General features: G+C 48.6%; 3 protein-coding genes across 3 annotated transcripts; all 3 read left to right on the top strand.

The window, feature by feature from the left end:
- Window positions 1-367: 367 nt before the first annotated feature.
- Window positions 368-1,114, top strand: LOC129594157 (neurofilament heavy polypeptide-like). Its single transcript, XM_055490785.1, has one exon. The coding sequence runs from the start codon at window positions 368-370 to the stop codon at window positions 1,112-1,114; it is 747 nt and encodes a 248-aa protein (XP_055346760.1).
- Window positions 1,115-2,898: 1,784 nt separating this feature from the next.
- LOC129580938 (uncharacterized) lies at window positions 2,899-4,083 on the top strand. The gene is made up of 2 exons (XM_055471712.1): window positions 2,899-3,112; window positions 3,194-4,083. Exons 1-2 carry the CDS (start codon window positions 3,032-3,034, stop codon window positions 3,713-3,715), a joined length of 603 nt encoding a protein of 200 aa, XP_055327687.1. The 5' UTR covers window positions 2,899-3,031; the 3' UTR covers window positions 3,716-4,083.
- An 80-nt stretch (window positions 4,084-4,163) lies between these two features.
- On the top strand, window positions 4,164-15,962 carry LOC129594072 (uncharacterized). Its single transcript, XM_055490666.1, has 4 exons — window positions 4,164-4,206; window positions 4,698-4,735; window positions 5,501-5,615; window positions 15,083-15,962. Exons 1-4 carry the CDS (start codon window positions 4,164-4,166, stop codon window positions 15,679-15,681), a joined length of 795 nt encoding a protein of 264 aa, XP_055346641.1. The 3' UTR covers window positions 15,682-15,962.
- The last annotated feature ends 240 nt before the right edge of the window (window positions 15,963-16,202 follow it).

Genomic DNA, 16,202 nt, shown 5'->3' with positions numbered 1-16,202 from the left:
GGTAAAGGAAAAACCACCGCAGGACTCGTCGCGTGAATTCCATGACGACCTCGCCTTACAACACGTTAAGAATTTAACGAGAATGGAACAGGATGTTTGCATTGACATGGCATACCCGGAGGATAAGGAACTCTGGCACTCGTTGAGAATCCGACGTGCCAATATAGTCCGAAACACTACAGAAGCCCGTCGGGATCACGACCGACTAACAGAGAAGATGGCTGAAGTGATGAAACGAATGGGAGAACATTACCGAGCGGAAAAGAGTCGACATAAAGCCCTACAAGAGGCTACGCCGACCCGACGCAAAGTCACCGCCCTGTAGCCCAAGTCGACTAAGAAGAAGGTACAACAACCCGTCGTCAAGATGAAAGTTCCCCCTCCGACTAGGCAACCTTCCGTGCAGATTGAGGAAGACCTCGACTCACGAGTCATCAACTCGGCAAACTCAGCCAAATCCCATAAGGATAAACGGAAGGCTAAGAAAGAAGCGGCAAAATCACCCCCCAAACCGCAACCGACGGAAACACAGAAGAAACCCGTAAAGTCGGAAGCCAAGGAGTCGACCAAACCGAAGTCGGATTCTACGGTGAATACGCCGAAGTCTAACCCAGCCAAGCGGCATAAGTCATCCGACGAATTGGATACCTCTGATGCCGGCCCACAAAGGACCGAGCAGAAGGAGAAAACTCAAGAACCGCACGATAAGGAAGCGTTGGAGCGTAGAATCCAAGAAGTCATGGAACAAGCCGGCACACAGACGACTAAAACTCCAGTCGGACGAACCCAGAAGTCGTCCAAGCCGCCGATGTCGACTAAAGACCCCCAGCGCTCAACATCGAAGCAACAGTCCGATGCGGAATCCGATCAGATTTCGGACATCGAAGCGAAGGATTCAATCTCCGACAATGGAGAAGACGATCCGTACGAGGGATTCAAAGGCGACCTGAAGGAAATCTTCCAACACGGAGCCGACACCGACGAATCACAGTGGCCGGGCCCGGACGACGTACGTGATCTCCTCCCAGACGAACCGGAGGACGATCCGGTCGATCCAATAATTCGCACTGTTCGAGTACACGTGGAAGTCGTACGAAGCATCGAAAACGCCTAGAAAAACGGCGCGGACATTTACTAGGCCCTGGTCCGAGATTTGTCGACCAACATCCAAGCCGGAGGCGAAACCGGAACATGGTTGACGCATCAATTCATGATGCATATCGTCGCCTGGACTTTGGATTTCGGATTAGCAGTAGCCGTTCACCGACAATGGGGACGGATGGCCGAGCTGCTCCCCCCGGACCTCATCAAAGCACTCAAAAGTGCTGCCGCAAGAAACGCGGATGACACACTGACTAGAATTGCAAGGTGCATCGGATATATCAGGAATCCCCGCGGATCGACATTGGTCCAAATTGCCTGTGTATATAAGGTGATGTACATGGACAAGACGGGGAATATTGACGAGATCATCAACAACAGGATAGCTGGACGAATCGCATCCTTGGTCGAGGAACACACCCTCCAGACGACCAACGCAGAACGCGACGTACCCTTACGGTATACCGTGCCCAATTTCTAACCGGAACAACAGCTGCGTGAATTCAACCTCCGGATGTCTTACATCAACAAGGATAAGCCTCCGGCGGGAACGGAAGTTACCGAAGTCTACAGCGACTCGAACGAACAACCGTCAGATGAAGCAGCCAAAGTAGTCATCCAGCTGAACTAGCAGACACTCTGATTGATCAGACACGCCCCCTTCTCTGATTGGTCAGGCACGCCCCCTTCTCTGATTGGTCAGACACGCGCCCTTCTCTGATTGGCCGGAGCCGGACTGAACCGCCAAACCGGAACCGAACCGAACCGGCCTGAACCGAACCGGAACCGAACCAAACCGGAACCGGACAGGACTTACTTTACCCCCTTTCTTTTGTTTATTTTTCCCCACCCTCTTTTTACTCTATTCGGAATTCAACAAAGTGTTGAAAACCGTGCTCCACACAGTAGCGTCATGCGAGTCAATAGGTAAGTCAAAGTATGTAAAATCAGTATACATGAATTCTCTCAGCAACAACAGCAGTGCGTGAAACGATATCTTGATGATGTTTTCCGCCTGTGTAATTGCCAATGGCCGCTCGCAGTCTCCGCCCAGGCCCAGTAGAAATGTGAAATCTGTGTTGCGTTTTCCAAGAAGTTGGATTTTCTGCTCCACGCGTGAGCGACTTGAGGCATCATAAGTGCAGTAGTTGCGCCAGTTCCAACTTTGTCAGTTCTATACGATTGTTCTGGTCCAACGTTTCCGGGCAGAGGGATACAAAAGGATCGTACTTGTTGAGGTACACAAATGTAATGTTATCCACCAGATGTATTTCTGCATCCATTGTGCTACAGTAGCCAACATACTCTAATATTGTATCAGCCATTTTTCACGGTTTTGCGAAAAGTAAACTGAAATTTTGTACGCGCTTTCAGTGAGCACGTGCACAGCAATATGGCCTGTGGCGGCTGGCGATGATGACGTCAGTGGCGATAAGCCTACAGTAATTGTACTTTCCACCTGCTCCGCATCGGTACCCACATCATACACTAGCGTCTTGGTAGAGTATACTGCACAGACCAGTCATACACTGCCACTACGCGCAAGCAAATTACATTGTACGAGTACTGTGCTTGGTACTCATATAGACCGAGCGCGCCAACGGTATGCTATGTGGTTGAAATCGGACAGCGTCTGTCAGCGCCTGGCGATGTGTCTTTTCAGAAAGCGCCAAGAAAAACAATACTTGTACTTAATACTGCACCGGACCGCTCCACACAACACTGACCCCTCACAGTACCGGCCCCGCACAGCGCGGGGCTCCGCATATACCGCACCACACCGGCTCCCGCACAGCACCGACCTCCCGCACAGCACTGTACCGCAAAGGTACGGTAAACAGGACCTAACCACCATGTACAAATACTGTGTGTGTTTATACTGCCACTACTCGTTGTACTTACATACTGCATTGGACCGCTACGGACCGCAATGACTCCTGCACAGCACCGCCCTGCTCCGAGCGCCGACCCCCTCACAGCACCGGCGCACACACAGCACGGGAACGTACAGGTACTGTACTCTCATTACTCGCAAACAAATAGTACGAGTCCTGTACGGGCCGACCAAATCGTTAACTCCACGGAAAGTCAGATGTCACGATCGGAGGACACCCATAAGCTTGAACGAAAGCGATGGGAGAAGGAACTCGCTGAAGCCAACACTGGTATAGCCGCTCAACAGCGCCGGATAGAACATCTGGAAAGTCACCTCAAGAGGTCCGACAACCCATGTCGGTACGACTTCGAAGAGGTCGAACGACTCAGAAGTACACTTGCAACGTCCGTGGAATCAGTCTTTGAACTGAAAAGACGGCTCGCCACCGGGGAAAAGGACCTGGCTAACACGCAAACAGCCTTGGTTGAATCGGAACTGGCAGCAGAGACATTCCACCAGCAGTTGAATCAAGCCAACGAAGAGGCTGAAGTGTACCGAAATGAGGTCGACAGATACATTGTCGAACTCAAGCAGGCCGACAACGAGGTCGACCGGCAGAACACCGGATCGAACAACTCGAAACGGAGATGGAAATTCTCTTGGCCAGAGCAGGACGACAGCTCATGGCTCACTATAGCCAGCAACCTGCCTCACCTGACCGAAGTACACAAAATATAATATTTATTGCCGCTCCTTTGTGGTTGAAGCACAGTATCTGTAGTTAAATTGATTATATTAATTACCAATAAACTGCTGGTGTGGGATGCAACTAGTTGGTGTACAGCCGCATGTCACCGGCAGCTGTAAGGAACCTGGACATGTTGCTCAGCTTGCAAAAATTCCAAGCGCCGAACATATCAGTTTTTGGATAACGGATACTTTTTTATCTTTTAGTGATTGAGACTGGGGGTATTTGGCCCCCGCTATGAGTGACCTGTTGCATTTCATGGGCCGTCAAATTCGAGACTTAATTGAAAAAGTGCGTTCTACTGCTTTCGATTTTGGTTGTTTTTGATTGATTAAATATTAACTTTCTGGTAGTGTCCAAGCGCATGCAGTCATTATCTTGGCGGCTATTGCCCATTAAAATATTACTAATATCTGTTCGTAAATATGCAAACACCTTATGCTTAAAGGCAGTTTCCATCCCAGTGGATACATGCGTCACGGTAAATGTACAACCGAAATGCTTGTGCCGTACAGTACATACACGGTGTTGTTTTTTCTATGTACATCTATTACAGATTTTCATAGGTATAAGCATAACTTATCTGTAGTCTCAATCAAACGCTAAAATGAACCAGCTTCCTGTCTGCGTCTGTGGCCATCTGAGTAAACAGTACAGTACTCGTACAATATATTATCTTTCTTTGCGAGTAGTGGAAGTACAGTATATACAGTACATGGCTACTCGGTTCCGGTTCTGTGCGGCGTCAGGGGCTGCGGTGCGCCGTGGTGCTGGGTCCGATATGGGCCAGTGCGGTGAATGTAAAAGTATTGTTTTTTTAGCCGTTTCATGGTGTCGACGTGTGGAATTCCACATTTCACATTGAAAAAGGTTAAATATTGCTTTTTTAGTTGAAGCATGTGTCTGTATGTCATTATAATCGTATTAATTTGTAATATGTGTTTTTAAATATGCGAAACACATATGCTTAAGACACTTACGCGCGGCTGCCCCCGGTGGATGTCAGCACGGTACGACTACCAAGTTTGCTCCGACCAGTGTAAATCTTGCATTGTTTGCAGCAAATACATCTAGTATTTCATTGCTATTTTTACAAGTAAACTTATCTGTAGTTTTAATCATAAAAACAAGTTGCTTCTGACCCAAAGTCTGAACAGACAAGATGCATGCTCGCAGCCGGATGCTAACTGCTTTCAATCAGAAAGCAGGCGGTTGCTGCGTTCTGTCAATATTGAAGCGTTCAGCGTAACATGTGATCAGTGTGGCTGATCACACTGATTACAGGTGTTGAGATGCTGCGGTAAACTGCCGAATTTATGGAGAGGAATTTTAATTGAGTTTTGGCCGGTCTTACGCGACGGCAATTAATTTGCTAACGTGTGTTTGATTGAGAAGTAAAGTTGTGTGCCAGTGACAGTGTGTGTTTGTTTATGTTCTTTCCTCATCTCGTGTAATACCACCTACACAGAACAGTCGTTTTGGCCTCGTGGGCCGCTGGATAAGCAATCCACTTTGAGAGACTTGAGTGTCTTGCTTTAATATGAGTGCAAAGTACAGTACTCGTACAATTTATATTTTGTTTGCATGTAGTGACAGTACAATACATTCAATACCTATACGGTACCGCGCAGTGCATCGTCGTGCCGAAGCCGGTATGGTGCGGTGTTGTGTTGGGTCCGGTGTGGTGCGGTACATTATACACGGTACTTGTAGAGATCTATGTATATATCAGTTCCCTGATGCAGTATAGTTGTAATAAGTACTATTCATTGTAGGTAACCACATCACTTCACCGATCTGAACCACTTCGGTACCTGAGCAGCAGCCTGTGTAGTTGCGCTGTACGTGCTATTTCGGGAAGGAATAGATGCGTGGAATTCCACATATTTCGTAAGAAAATATTAAATTCCTCTATTTTGTGGTTGGAGCTGATGTCCTAATCAAAGGTTTAATGAAACCTATAGACGAAAGTTCAATTTTTTTCAACAACAAAAAGGTTGGAGCTTGGTTTTTGTACGTCAATATTTTATAACACATACTATAATAACCGTTAATCAATATGCGAACAACGTATGCTTCAAGACGCTGGCTCGCGACTGTTCCCGGTGGATGGGCAACTACGTCACGCATGTACGTTTATATTGTTTGTGCCGACCAGTATGTACTTCTGGTATTCAATGCTCATAGGCACAAGTAAACTTATCTCTAATGTTAATCACCCCATAAGTTAATTTTACTCCAACATTTGATGACTGTACAGACAGGCTGCACGCTCACAGGTGGTGAACGATGCTGACTGATTTTATTCAGACAGCAATGTCACAGCGTACTGTTTTGGTGCGCTTTGTCCATATGAGTACAAAGTACACTACTCGTACAATATTTCTATATTTGTACTCGTACTCGTATATTTGTTTGCACGTAGTACAGTAAAATACATACAGTACATGGCTGATTTGTCTAATCAACTGGCTGGTTGGTTTGTCACACCTAGTATTGAATTTCGTTAGGTACAAGTAAACTTGTCTGTAGTTTTAATCAGAAAAATAAGTTGCTTCTGCCCCAAAGTTCGATGATTGAACAGATAGAGTGCATGCTCGCAGCCGAATACTATCTAATTTTAATCAGAAAGCAGGCTGTTGCCGGGTCCTGACCATATGAGTGCAAAGTACAGGACTCGTACTATTTGTTTGCGAGTAATGAGAGTACAGAACCTGTACGTTCCCGTGCTGTGTGTGCGCCGGTGCTGTGAGGGGGTCGGCGCTGTGCGGGGGCCGGCGTTCGGAGCAGGGCGGTGCTGTGCAGGAGTCATTGCGGTCCGTAGCGGTCCAATGCAGTATGGGCAGTGCTGATGCTGTCTGCAGGAGTCATTGCGGTCCGTAGCGGTCCAATGCAGTATGTAAGTACAACGAGTAGTGGCAGTATAAACACACACAGTATTTGTACATGGTGGTTAGGTCCTGTTTACCGTACCTTTGCGGTACAGTGCTGTGCGGGAGGTCGGTGCTGTGCGGGAGCCGGTGTGGTGCGGTATTATGCGGAGCCCCGCGCTGTGCGGGGGCCGGTACTGTGAGGGGGTCAGTGTTGTGTGGAGCGGTCCGGTGCAGTATTAAGTACAAGTATTGTTTTTTCTTGGCGCTTTCTGAAAAAAGACACATCGCCAGGCGCTGACAGACGCTGTCCGATTTCAACCACATAGCATACTGTTGGCGCGCTCGGTCTATATGAGTACCAAGTACAGTACTCGTACAATGTAAATTTGCTTGCGCGTAGTGGCAGTGTATGACTGGTCTGTGCAGTATACTCTACCAAGACGCTAGTGTATGATGTGGGTACCGATGCGGAGCAGGTGGAAAGTACAATTACTGTAGGCTTATCGCCACTGACGTCATCATCGCCAGCTGCCACAGGCCATATTGCTGTGCACGTGCTCACTGAAAGCGCGTACAAAATTTCAGTTTACTTTTCGCAAAACCGTGAAAAATGGCTGATACAATATTAGAGTATGTTGGCTACTGTAGCACAATGGATGCAGAAATACATCTGGTGGATAACATTACATTTGTGTACCTCAACAAGTACGATCCTTTTGTATCCCTCTGCCCGGAAACGTTGGACCAGAACAATCGTATAGAACTGACAAAGTTGGAACTGGCGCAACTACTGCACTCCATCGACACCACATAGGCGTCATCGACCAACAGAAGTCGACCTACCTCACTAGATGGCCACAAAGGCGTCTTGGACCAGTTCGAGAACCGACCTGGCCCGACCGTAGTAATTATAGGGTGTAAACTTATAGGATGCAACCGAGAAACGGTTTGCTTACTTTTGTTTTGACAGACTCGTACGGAAGCCTATACGGTGGACTGCCAACAGTGCAGGGATAATGCCACACGGGACAACAACAGATTGCCCTGCGCAGATTGCACCGTTTCTTTCACCAATGAACGGACCGTTGGCGCTGGACCGCAGACACGAGCTCAGGCAGCGGCACTGTACATTAATGTTGTCGCCGGAAACTTGAGCGCGTATCGGTACATAGCCCGTAGAGAAACTCTCGTGGATCAGCTGGAGGCTCATGAACAAGACAATCTAGCCACCATCCAGCGACAACGAAGTCGCAACCCGCGATGGGACGGAACTGTACCACCAGTCTTAACAGATAGGCTGTGGATGTACCGACAGACGCAAGACATAAAGCGTCAACTGGAAGATCAGAAGAAGATCAAGGAGGTTGATGAACGGATCGCCACAATGCGGGTTCATCCGCCACCGACCACCTACGAACCGGACATAAAGATTCGGTTACCGGCACCCACACAGGGTCGCTCGGATAGCGAACAGCTGACCTACGACATACGTGACGTCTTCGTCGGTAACCCAAACCGACCATTGAGGGACACATCAGTGTAGATGATGATGAATATGCCGGACGGAACTCAACAGATGGTTATCCTTACTCCGGCGACCGAAGAACAGTTGATGGCAGTCCCACATAGGGCAACGCCAGTAGTCACACAGGCTCGTCCAACTGCTTCCAACCAGATTCCTCAACATGGAAATCGGACTCAACCAGTAGCCTCGTTGGCGACCCAACAGCAGCACCGCCTACCCGCTAAGAATCACGCGGGACACGACCTCCGACATAGGATTGGTCATGTCGATCTTCGAAACAGAAGAAGAACAACGAGCTGTCATTCGCGAAGTCGGAAAAGAACCGACCAGACCTCGACCAGGAAAACGCACTGGATCTGGAGAAACGGGAATCGGACTTACGGTCGACTTAACAAATAAGTCGAAACGTAACTTTGTCCCACCCGAGCAGCAGCCGGAAGCCCACTAGGCGGAACTGGTGGCTGAAGTTCAAGCTGAACCGGCAGCATAACCCGAACAAATGGACGTCGATGTGGCCGACCAAATGGCACAACTACCACAAGTGGAAGTGCCAGCTCAAGAAGATCCTCGTTACGACCATGCCCGACAACAGGGAATCGAGGTCATTATCCCACATCCGAACGAACGAACGAATCACATAATGAACGTCATGAATTACGAGGAGCGAAATTGCCCACAAGTTTGGCGGATGGTAGAAAACCTTCGTCAATTCCTCGTCCGATCAGGATATCAGACTCTGCTGGAACAACACCAGTGGTAACGGGACTTCAACATAAATGCGCAAACAGCGCAGAATGTTGAACACCCATACACCAGATCGAATGCGTTACCGTCGATGACCGACCCAGTCTTGCTGAATGTACCGCTGTACAGCCCTGACGGAACGCGTGCGAGCCAACTAGGAGCTCGGGAATATGCCCATGACGAGTTGGAAAGCATCGCCCAGTTCGTCATAACGGACGCGCATCCAGCCTTTGTTATCACCGCGGCTCGGGCAGCGCTGGACTTAACCAGCATTTCCCGGAAGGAGAGATCGACCTCGCCCAGGACGGAGTCACGGCATTCCTGCGATTCATCTTCGCAGCGAGGCTTGGCAATTACTTTTGCCATTGCACCTTGTACGGACTGTATTAAAACGAGATGATACCAGCGGCTTTGGAAACCCTCGTGGGCCAACTTGGCAAACCGATGAGAAGTGTTATGCTTGCCGTCTGGATGCGCGACTTGCTGTACACCCACGAACGGTATGCGACAAAATATGCCTTTCGTGAGGATCACGTAGATCCTAGTGACGACGCAACCAGATTTATTAGCTAATACCGTGAAAAGAAGACTTTGCCCAGCGGATTTAACTCGTCGCCTTACGAGACTTGGATGTCGGACGCCATAGCACCCGGCGCACAACCGTTTGCGCTGAGGCTCCGAAGGCAGGCAGCCAAGGAAAAGAAGGCTAAGGCGGAACGCCCAGGTCAGGAAACGGATGAGACTGACGATACGTCCCAACGGAGTGGCCCGGCGACTTGCAAGCCTAAGGAACCGACCTTACGGCCACACCACCGACCTCGCCCAGACGACGAAAATGAGGAAGATTACTGCGGCGGCGACAAGCCAGTCGAAGTCCCACTGAGTTAAGATCGAGTTCCCACATTGGAACTCGATCCCTCACTTGGAATAGCAGGGGGCACTTCGCGCCTACAAACGGCACGGTCGATAACCGACCTGACTGAGAAACAGTCCAGCTGAGAAGCAGCACCGTCGAGAAACGACTTCGGAATGGACACCTTTCTTTAGTTCTTTTCATAGAAACCGACTAACCATGTATAGCGGACGTCAACGATAACTTTGCCAGTAGTACCGACTATAAAAGTTAGTCGGATTCTTCGGTTTGACCCGGACACGAGTGGTTAGACCTGACAAGCCGGATTCTTTCACCGTACCGGTACGTCCTCCGAGGAATCCCCTGGACCGAACTGGGCAAACCGACCTCAGTTCCCCAGCATGGCATTAACAGATCGTAACCACATCGGCTAACATAGCACATTGTGAACTACGTTCTTTTACCATTGGAGCCAACAGAAGCCCCAATCCGCGTTACATGGAGCCGAACGTAGGTTACATGATACAGATCGCGCCATCAACCACGATCAGCTACGAGGATTACTCCGGCCAACCGACTCCGGAGCAATGACTGAGAGGATGACGCTAGCATGGCGCGAAACACGTAACTGTGAGCGTTTCACGCCATGCTTGCCAAGCACCCGTGGCCAACTTTGGAACCGGGTAGTCGAGCAACCTTCACCAGTGTAAACAGCGGATATCCCTCGGCCGAGCTGCCTACAGCGCAGGGCGACTCGGATTCGACTACGTAAGTACTTGGGCCGACCACAAAGGTTGACTTCGTACTTCGCCATAATAGAGACATTGCGGACACTGCTGCACTAGCCGACCACAAAGATCGGTTGTGCAAACCGACCACAAAGGTCGGTTGTGGAAATTTACCACATTCAAAACGGACTTGCAAGGAGGCAGATCGCTGAACCACGACCCGCTACCCTAGCCGACCACACAGATCGACTAAGTATATGGTAGCCGACCAACGAGAAGTCGACATTATAGCCGACCACACAGGTCGACCATAACGATCAACAGAAGTCGACCAGGAAAGACGGACGGAAACAAACGACGGTTATATGGTAGTAGTATGGTAGCCCAACCGGATTCTCCGTTTGAACCCAGATCTACAGGAACTCAACTAGGAACCTGTACCCGGAGTCCAACCGAAGTCTCCCCCAAAGGATAACGGGTAAAACAGCCGATTCACCGGTGACCACGACTACGCGCGTCTTGAACGTGCTGCAATTCCCTGAAGAGGAACGGCGACGGTTTAGCTGGCCGCCACTCCAACGACTCCGCCGCGACCTGCTTCTCCATGCCTTCCATGGAACATCCTAGGCAGACCGAGTTAGAACACGCGGCCTGCACCCCCCTAAGCGAACCTCCGGTGACGAAGACCACTTGCCCGCAACAGCACCGGCCAATTGGTCAGCGAAACCGGCAAAGAAAATTTCCCCGTGGACGTGAGTCGTCTACCCCCAACAGAAGCGGCTAGGCGTCTCAGGTTGCGACAAAGAAAGGAAGAATCGGATCTGATGACCTCATGGACTTGCATGTGCATGAAGTTTAAACCAAAGAGCTTGTCTTGTTGTCAACCGGGGCCACAAAGACCCTTAGCGTTGTAAGCGAGCATAATTGCATGATGAACCGCCCGTCACTGGGCTAACAGATGCCAGGGAAACTCCAACTTCGCAGGACTCGGCTACTCAGAGGCGCGTTACACGGATTAACCGCCCAACAGAAGCTTGGATCCGACCCAGAGTTAATGGCAGAAGGAAGTCGACCTGACGAGTGCCGGCCAGCCCCACATGGGCATAACGGTATAAGTCGTCTAGTTCGACCATTAAGAAGTATGCCTAACCGACCTCAAACGGAGGTCGGAAGCGACCAAACGTAGGTCGGAAAAATTCGACAACAAGTCGGCAAAGGCATGTGGAAGTCGGACACCGACCTCCTAACGGAAGAATTCAGCCCTTAAGCGGAAGAACACACAGTTCATCCGACCTTCGGAAGCCGACCTTGGATAACCGACCACAAGTCGGAAGTCGGCCATGGATGAATGAATGCAGTGGACGAATTCGACCTGAAGGAACTTAATTAGCCCCACATGGGCATGTTATTGCAGGTTAACCCTGGTCGACCACCGATGGATAGGACAACCGACCTCGACTACAGGTCGGATAACAACGGAACACATCGGATCGAACTCGACTGCACACTTCCATTGAAGAAACCCATGATTTCTGACCGGACCTTCGAGCCAGTCCGACTCGGATAACTCCAAACCAGTCTCGTGGTAGCAGATTGAACGGTCTTAACCGACCACTTTTGAACGGAATTGCTGTACATGACCACCACAAAGGCCGCATGTCTGACATACAGCTTGTTCCGACCTGAACTTTAGGAATTCGGAACATAGCCGAATCTCCCCCAGCCGCCGGTCGACCTACCGGTAGGCCGACCTTGGTCAAACCGACCTCTGTCCTATTCCCCATTCAGAGAGGATGCCTCGGCATTTGCAACTGCAACAGTGTCTCTGTTAACCATGCTTATGCGACCTCGGTGAAAGTAGCCGGCTACGACGGGTAACCCGGGAACTGATGCCCCGGACCCAGATTTACCGGATGAGAGTTGACAGGAGACCCCGTGGACGTCATCCTAGTCGGAATAGGACCCCCGGACAGATTTGTGCATTTTCTTAGCAATTTTTTTTCCTTAACAAATGAAATTGTATTTTTCTAGTTCGATCTCTTTGACAGATCTGTTTTGTAACCCCTTTGCTCATTTGAATTGTGATTAAACTTTATTTCATACTTTCTTTTGCGCTGCATAAACTTTCATTACATTTCTTTTTACATTGTTCTCCGATGCCAGCAGAAGCAAGAAGCCAGTCAACAGATGCATCATCGGTCCAACGAAGCGCCCGAGCGACTTCCGGATTCTTCGGCCGTGACTGGCTTCCTCTCACGGGTTCGGAAGTGAAGATGGGACGGTCAACCAGACAACGGACTCCCGCTGCCAGAGGACACGTACCGGCGACCCCACATTGGGTCCAACCGGAGAGTTGTGCGGTACTGGTGCGGTACCGAGGAGCTCGGATTCCCGCCCAGAGGCATGTCAGAGGCGTACGACTGCGCCTGGTGCGTACGGTCCATACAGAACGTACTTGCACCCATTGCATGCCGTTATCGCCTCTCTCGCTGTACGTACGTGTGCTGCTGCTACACTGACTCATCCGCTGAAGCGGATATACGCAGCGCACACACTGAGCTGTACTTGCTCTCTCATCCCTCTCTCGCAGTACCACTTAGCGTTCATACGCTCGCGTTGGATCGAGTCCAGTCTGCGCATCACACAGCTGATACGACTGGCCTGCAGCACGCACGTGGTTGCCGCCAGCATTCCTTTCCCGCCATCAGACGCCCAAGAACCCTTTTAGCAACCACTTGCTACTTTAGCCATCCGTGCTATGTTCTTGCTTTCTGCTATTACGCAGCATTGTTCCCCTTTATTTGTACAATAAAGCACACTCGTGATCTCCTCGCCAGAGTTTGTTACAGCTATTTCTTTGTTTCTTTTTGCTCATAAGTAATCTTTTCGCATTCTGTTGGCAACGTTTGGGTGACAAAATTATTAGTGATGCCACCAGCTGTTTTTAATGCAATCCTACCGCGCAGGCAGCACAGACTACCGATCCGGCATAGGCGGGATGTTCTTATCAAGTAGAGTAGGGGATTGCGCGGGATCATCATTCCTTTACGACTGTTTACATTAATTTGACAATTCTCGTAAATCTGGAATACTGCTGTGCCATACAGACATTTCCTTTAATGTCAAATTAATATTTAATGGACATGTTGGTTGTGTGACTTGTGTCCAAATTTTTATGCTGTATCATGCAATGCACCAAAGGTGAAACTGTCCAATGAATACACGACTGTTGGCCGATTCGTGTCATGGCGTTAACATTTATTCTACTAGTATTATGGTAGCGAGACGCAGAAACATTATACCGCAGCAAGTCAAATTCACCGAAACGCGTTTTTCTGTGAAACAGCACTTTTTCTGCCGATATATGCCAGAAATACTAGAAAGTGCGATTCGGCAATATTGTAGTAGTACTACATTATTAAATCCGAGCATTCCGCAATCCGCATTCGTACCGTGTATCCACCGCGAAGCCTGAGCAGTATTTATTTGGACATAACGAATGCATTCGCTGATCACGTCAAGTCACAACAAACAAGCTGCATGAGTAGAAGTATCGCATTTAATTCACGTTAAACACTCCACAATTTCTCTAGGTGTTTACGTAGTTTTCCCAATTTTTTAAAATTTTATCTCAAGTTACTGTACGTTGTGGGTCCAGTTTGCATACGTTTGATGGGATTGGTTTTCAGTGGCTTTGAAAGTGATTTTTTCCGCTGTCGCTGCGCAGGATCCATCGCGCGCTTCGCCACTAGCCATAACGCGTACTGCGAACAGTAAACGTCGCTGCGCAGGATCCATCGCGCGCTTCGCCACTAGCCATAACGCGTACTGCGAACAGTAAACCATTGACCGAGCTGAATCTCTACCGGTCACGTGCGCCTGTTACCGGGGAAGGAAGTGCACTTCGTGATAAACCGTTTTGGAAAGCGGTTTTTGTTCTGGGATTATTTGGTGGAATTTTCAATTTTCTATGTGCCATTGCCGGAATTGTCATATTGAGCATTTTTTTACGTAAGCCAGAATTGTAGCAACTAATCGTGACCCTCATATTTTAACTCATTTTTGGTGTGAACAGCCAGATCACAAAACCGTTCGTGTACTGTAGTTATTTTTCTGTTGTTACGATATACGAATGATGTAATAATAATTTTGTGAGGTATGTTCTAAATTTAAACTAACCGCAGGCAGATATCTGTAATACGAGTACTTATTCAAAACTGTTACGATGATAAATTTCTGATAAGTACGAATGTTTTAACAATAATATGGTGCGCACGATATCGCTTCCGTGCAATTTTCCCTGCAACTAACGCATTTTCAGTTACAAATTTACTATAGCATTGCAGTTGCCTATATAAAATGCAAGCGCCACGTGTTTGTGCGCATATAGATAGGTAATAATATTTTATGTACGACACTTAAGTAAACTTTATTGATATTGTTATGTCCGCATGCTGTGATGTAGTACTACTCATAGTAATTGTACAAACGTGATATAAAGACATGTACACACATAAATGTGCATACATACGATACGCGCTTTATATCATTTGACGGCCAGTTGCTAATTACTTTAAAGAGATGCAAATGTCGACACATGGAAATAATTATTGAATAATTTTATGTGTTCGCAGCATACACCATCACGTTAGCCGTCCTCACCGCCTGGCTCATCCTAGCTTCCGTCTTGTCCATCTCCACCGGTCTTTCTCTGGCGAAAGCCCTCGGTCTCCCACCGGCCACACCCAACCGCGACTTCCGCCTGGACTATCTGCTGCGTTTCGCTGCCCTGGTCAGCACCCTGTCCATTCTAGTGGGCACGGCCGCCTTCCTCCACGGGCTCATCTTATTACTGCAAATGACCCACCAGTCGCTGGCCCGCGATGATACCGAAGAGTTCATCGAACAGATGGACTCCATGGGCCTGTATGATGTGGCCGAAGCGGTCCAGAATCAGACCAAGAAGAACAGGCAAGTAGCCGGGTCATCCAGTACCGCCGTTGGGCTTGTCGCCTTCCTTATCAACATGGTCGCCTTGTCGGTGGTGTGGAAATCGAGGAGAACGGCGTGGGATGAGCGCCGGAACCGTGGGGAGGATATCGGGGTCAGCGTGATTGGGATGCCCGACAATGTTCCGCCACCGCCTACATATGCCACGGCAATAGCCAGTAGTGGAGCGGAAACGCCGGTATATCCGATGCCCGAGCCTCCACCTCGATACACCGCCTCGTGATTTTTTTTATATACACGCAGTAATGTACTGATGTATTTAAAATGAGGCCAACAAATCTGCAACCATGAAGCTATACTTACCTAGCTAACTTAACCATTTATTTAGGGGATCAATCGTAAAAATGACTTCCTTATGGGATACAAATTATATTGTGATTTTTTATATGAGATTAATATTTTTATTTGCTTATCGAAATCTTTGGAATTTCTGTATGTACAGTCACACAATGAAGCTTATTTCTGAAGAATGCATGTCACAGGCCTAAAAGCTATAAAATTACTTCGGCAACATTTATGAGCCGCACCATAAAATCACCAAAGCCACAAATCGATCTCTTTGCCTTTAATCACAAGACTGAAGGTGTACGAATTATCGGCACATCGTGCGAGTATCAAGCGAGTCGCAGTACAATACATCGCTATGCCTATGTACTTTATATCCAACAATTATAAATCGACTACTCTAGATGAAGCGACCAAAATTTACGATCAACACGCGGAATATACCTGAAATCTAGGAAA

Source organism: Paramacrobiotus metropolitanus, unplaced genomic scaffold (genome assembly GCF_019649055.1).
Source record: "Paramacrobiotus metropolitanus isolate TYO unplaced genomic scaffold, Prichtersi_v1.0 Parri_scaffold0000001, whole genome shotgun sequence".
In the NCBI taxonomy this organism is placed as follows: domain Eukaryota; kingdom Metazoa; phylum Tardigrada; class Eutardigrada; order Parachela; family Macrobiotidae; genus Paramacrobiotus; species Paramacrobiotus metropolitanus.
Note: the sequence above shows the minus strand (reverse complement) of the source record. Positions and strands in the feature narration are given on the sequence as shown.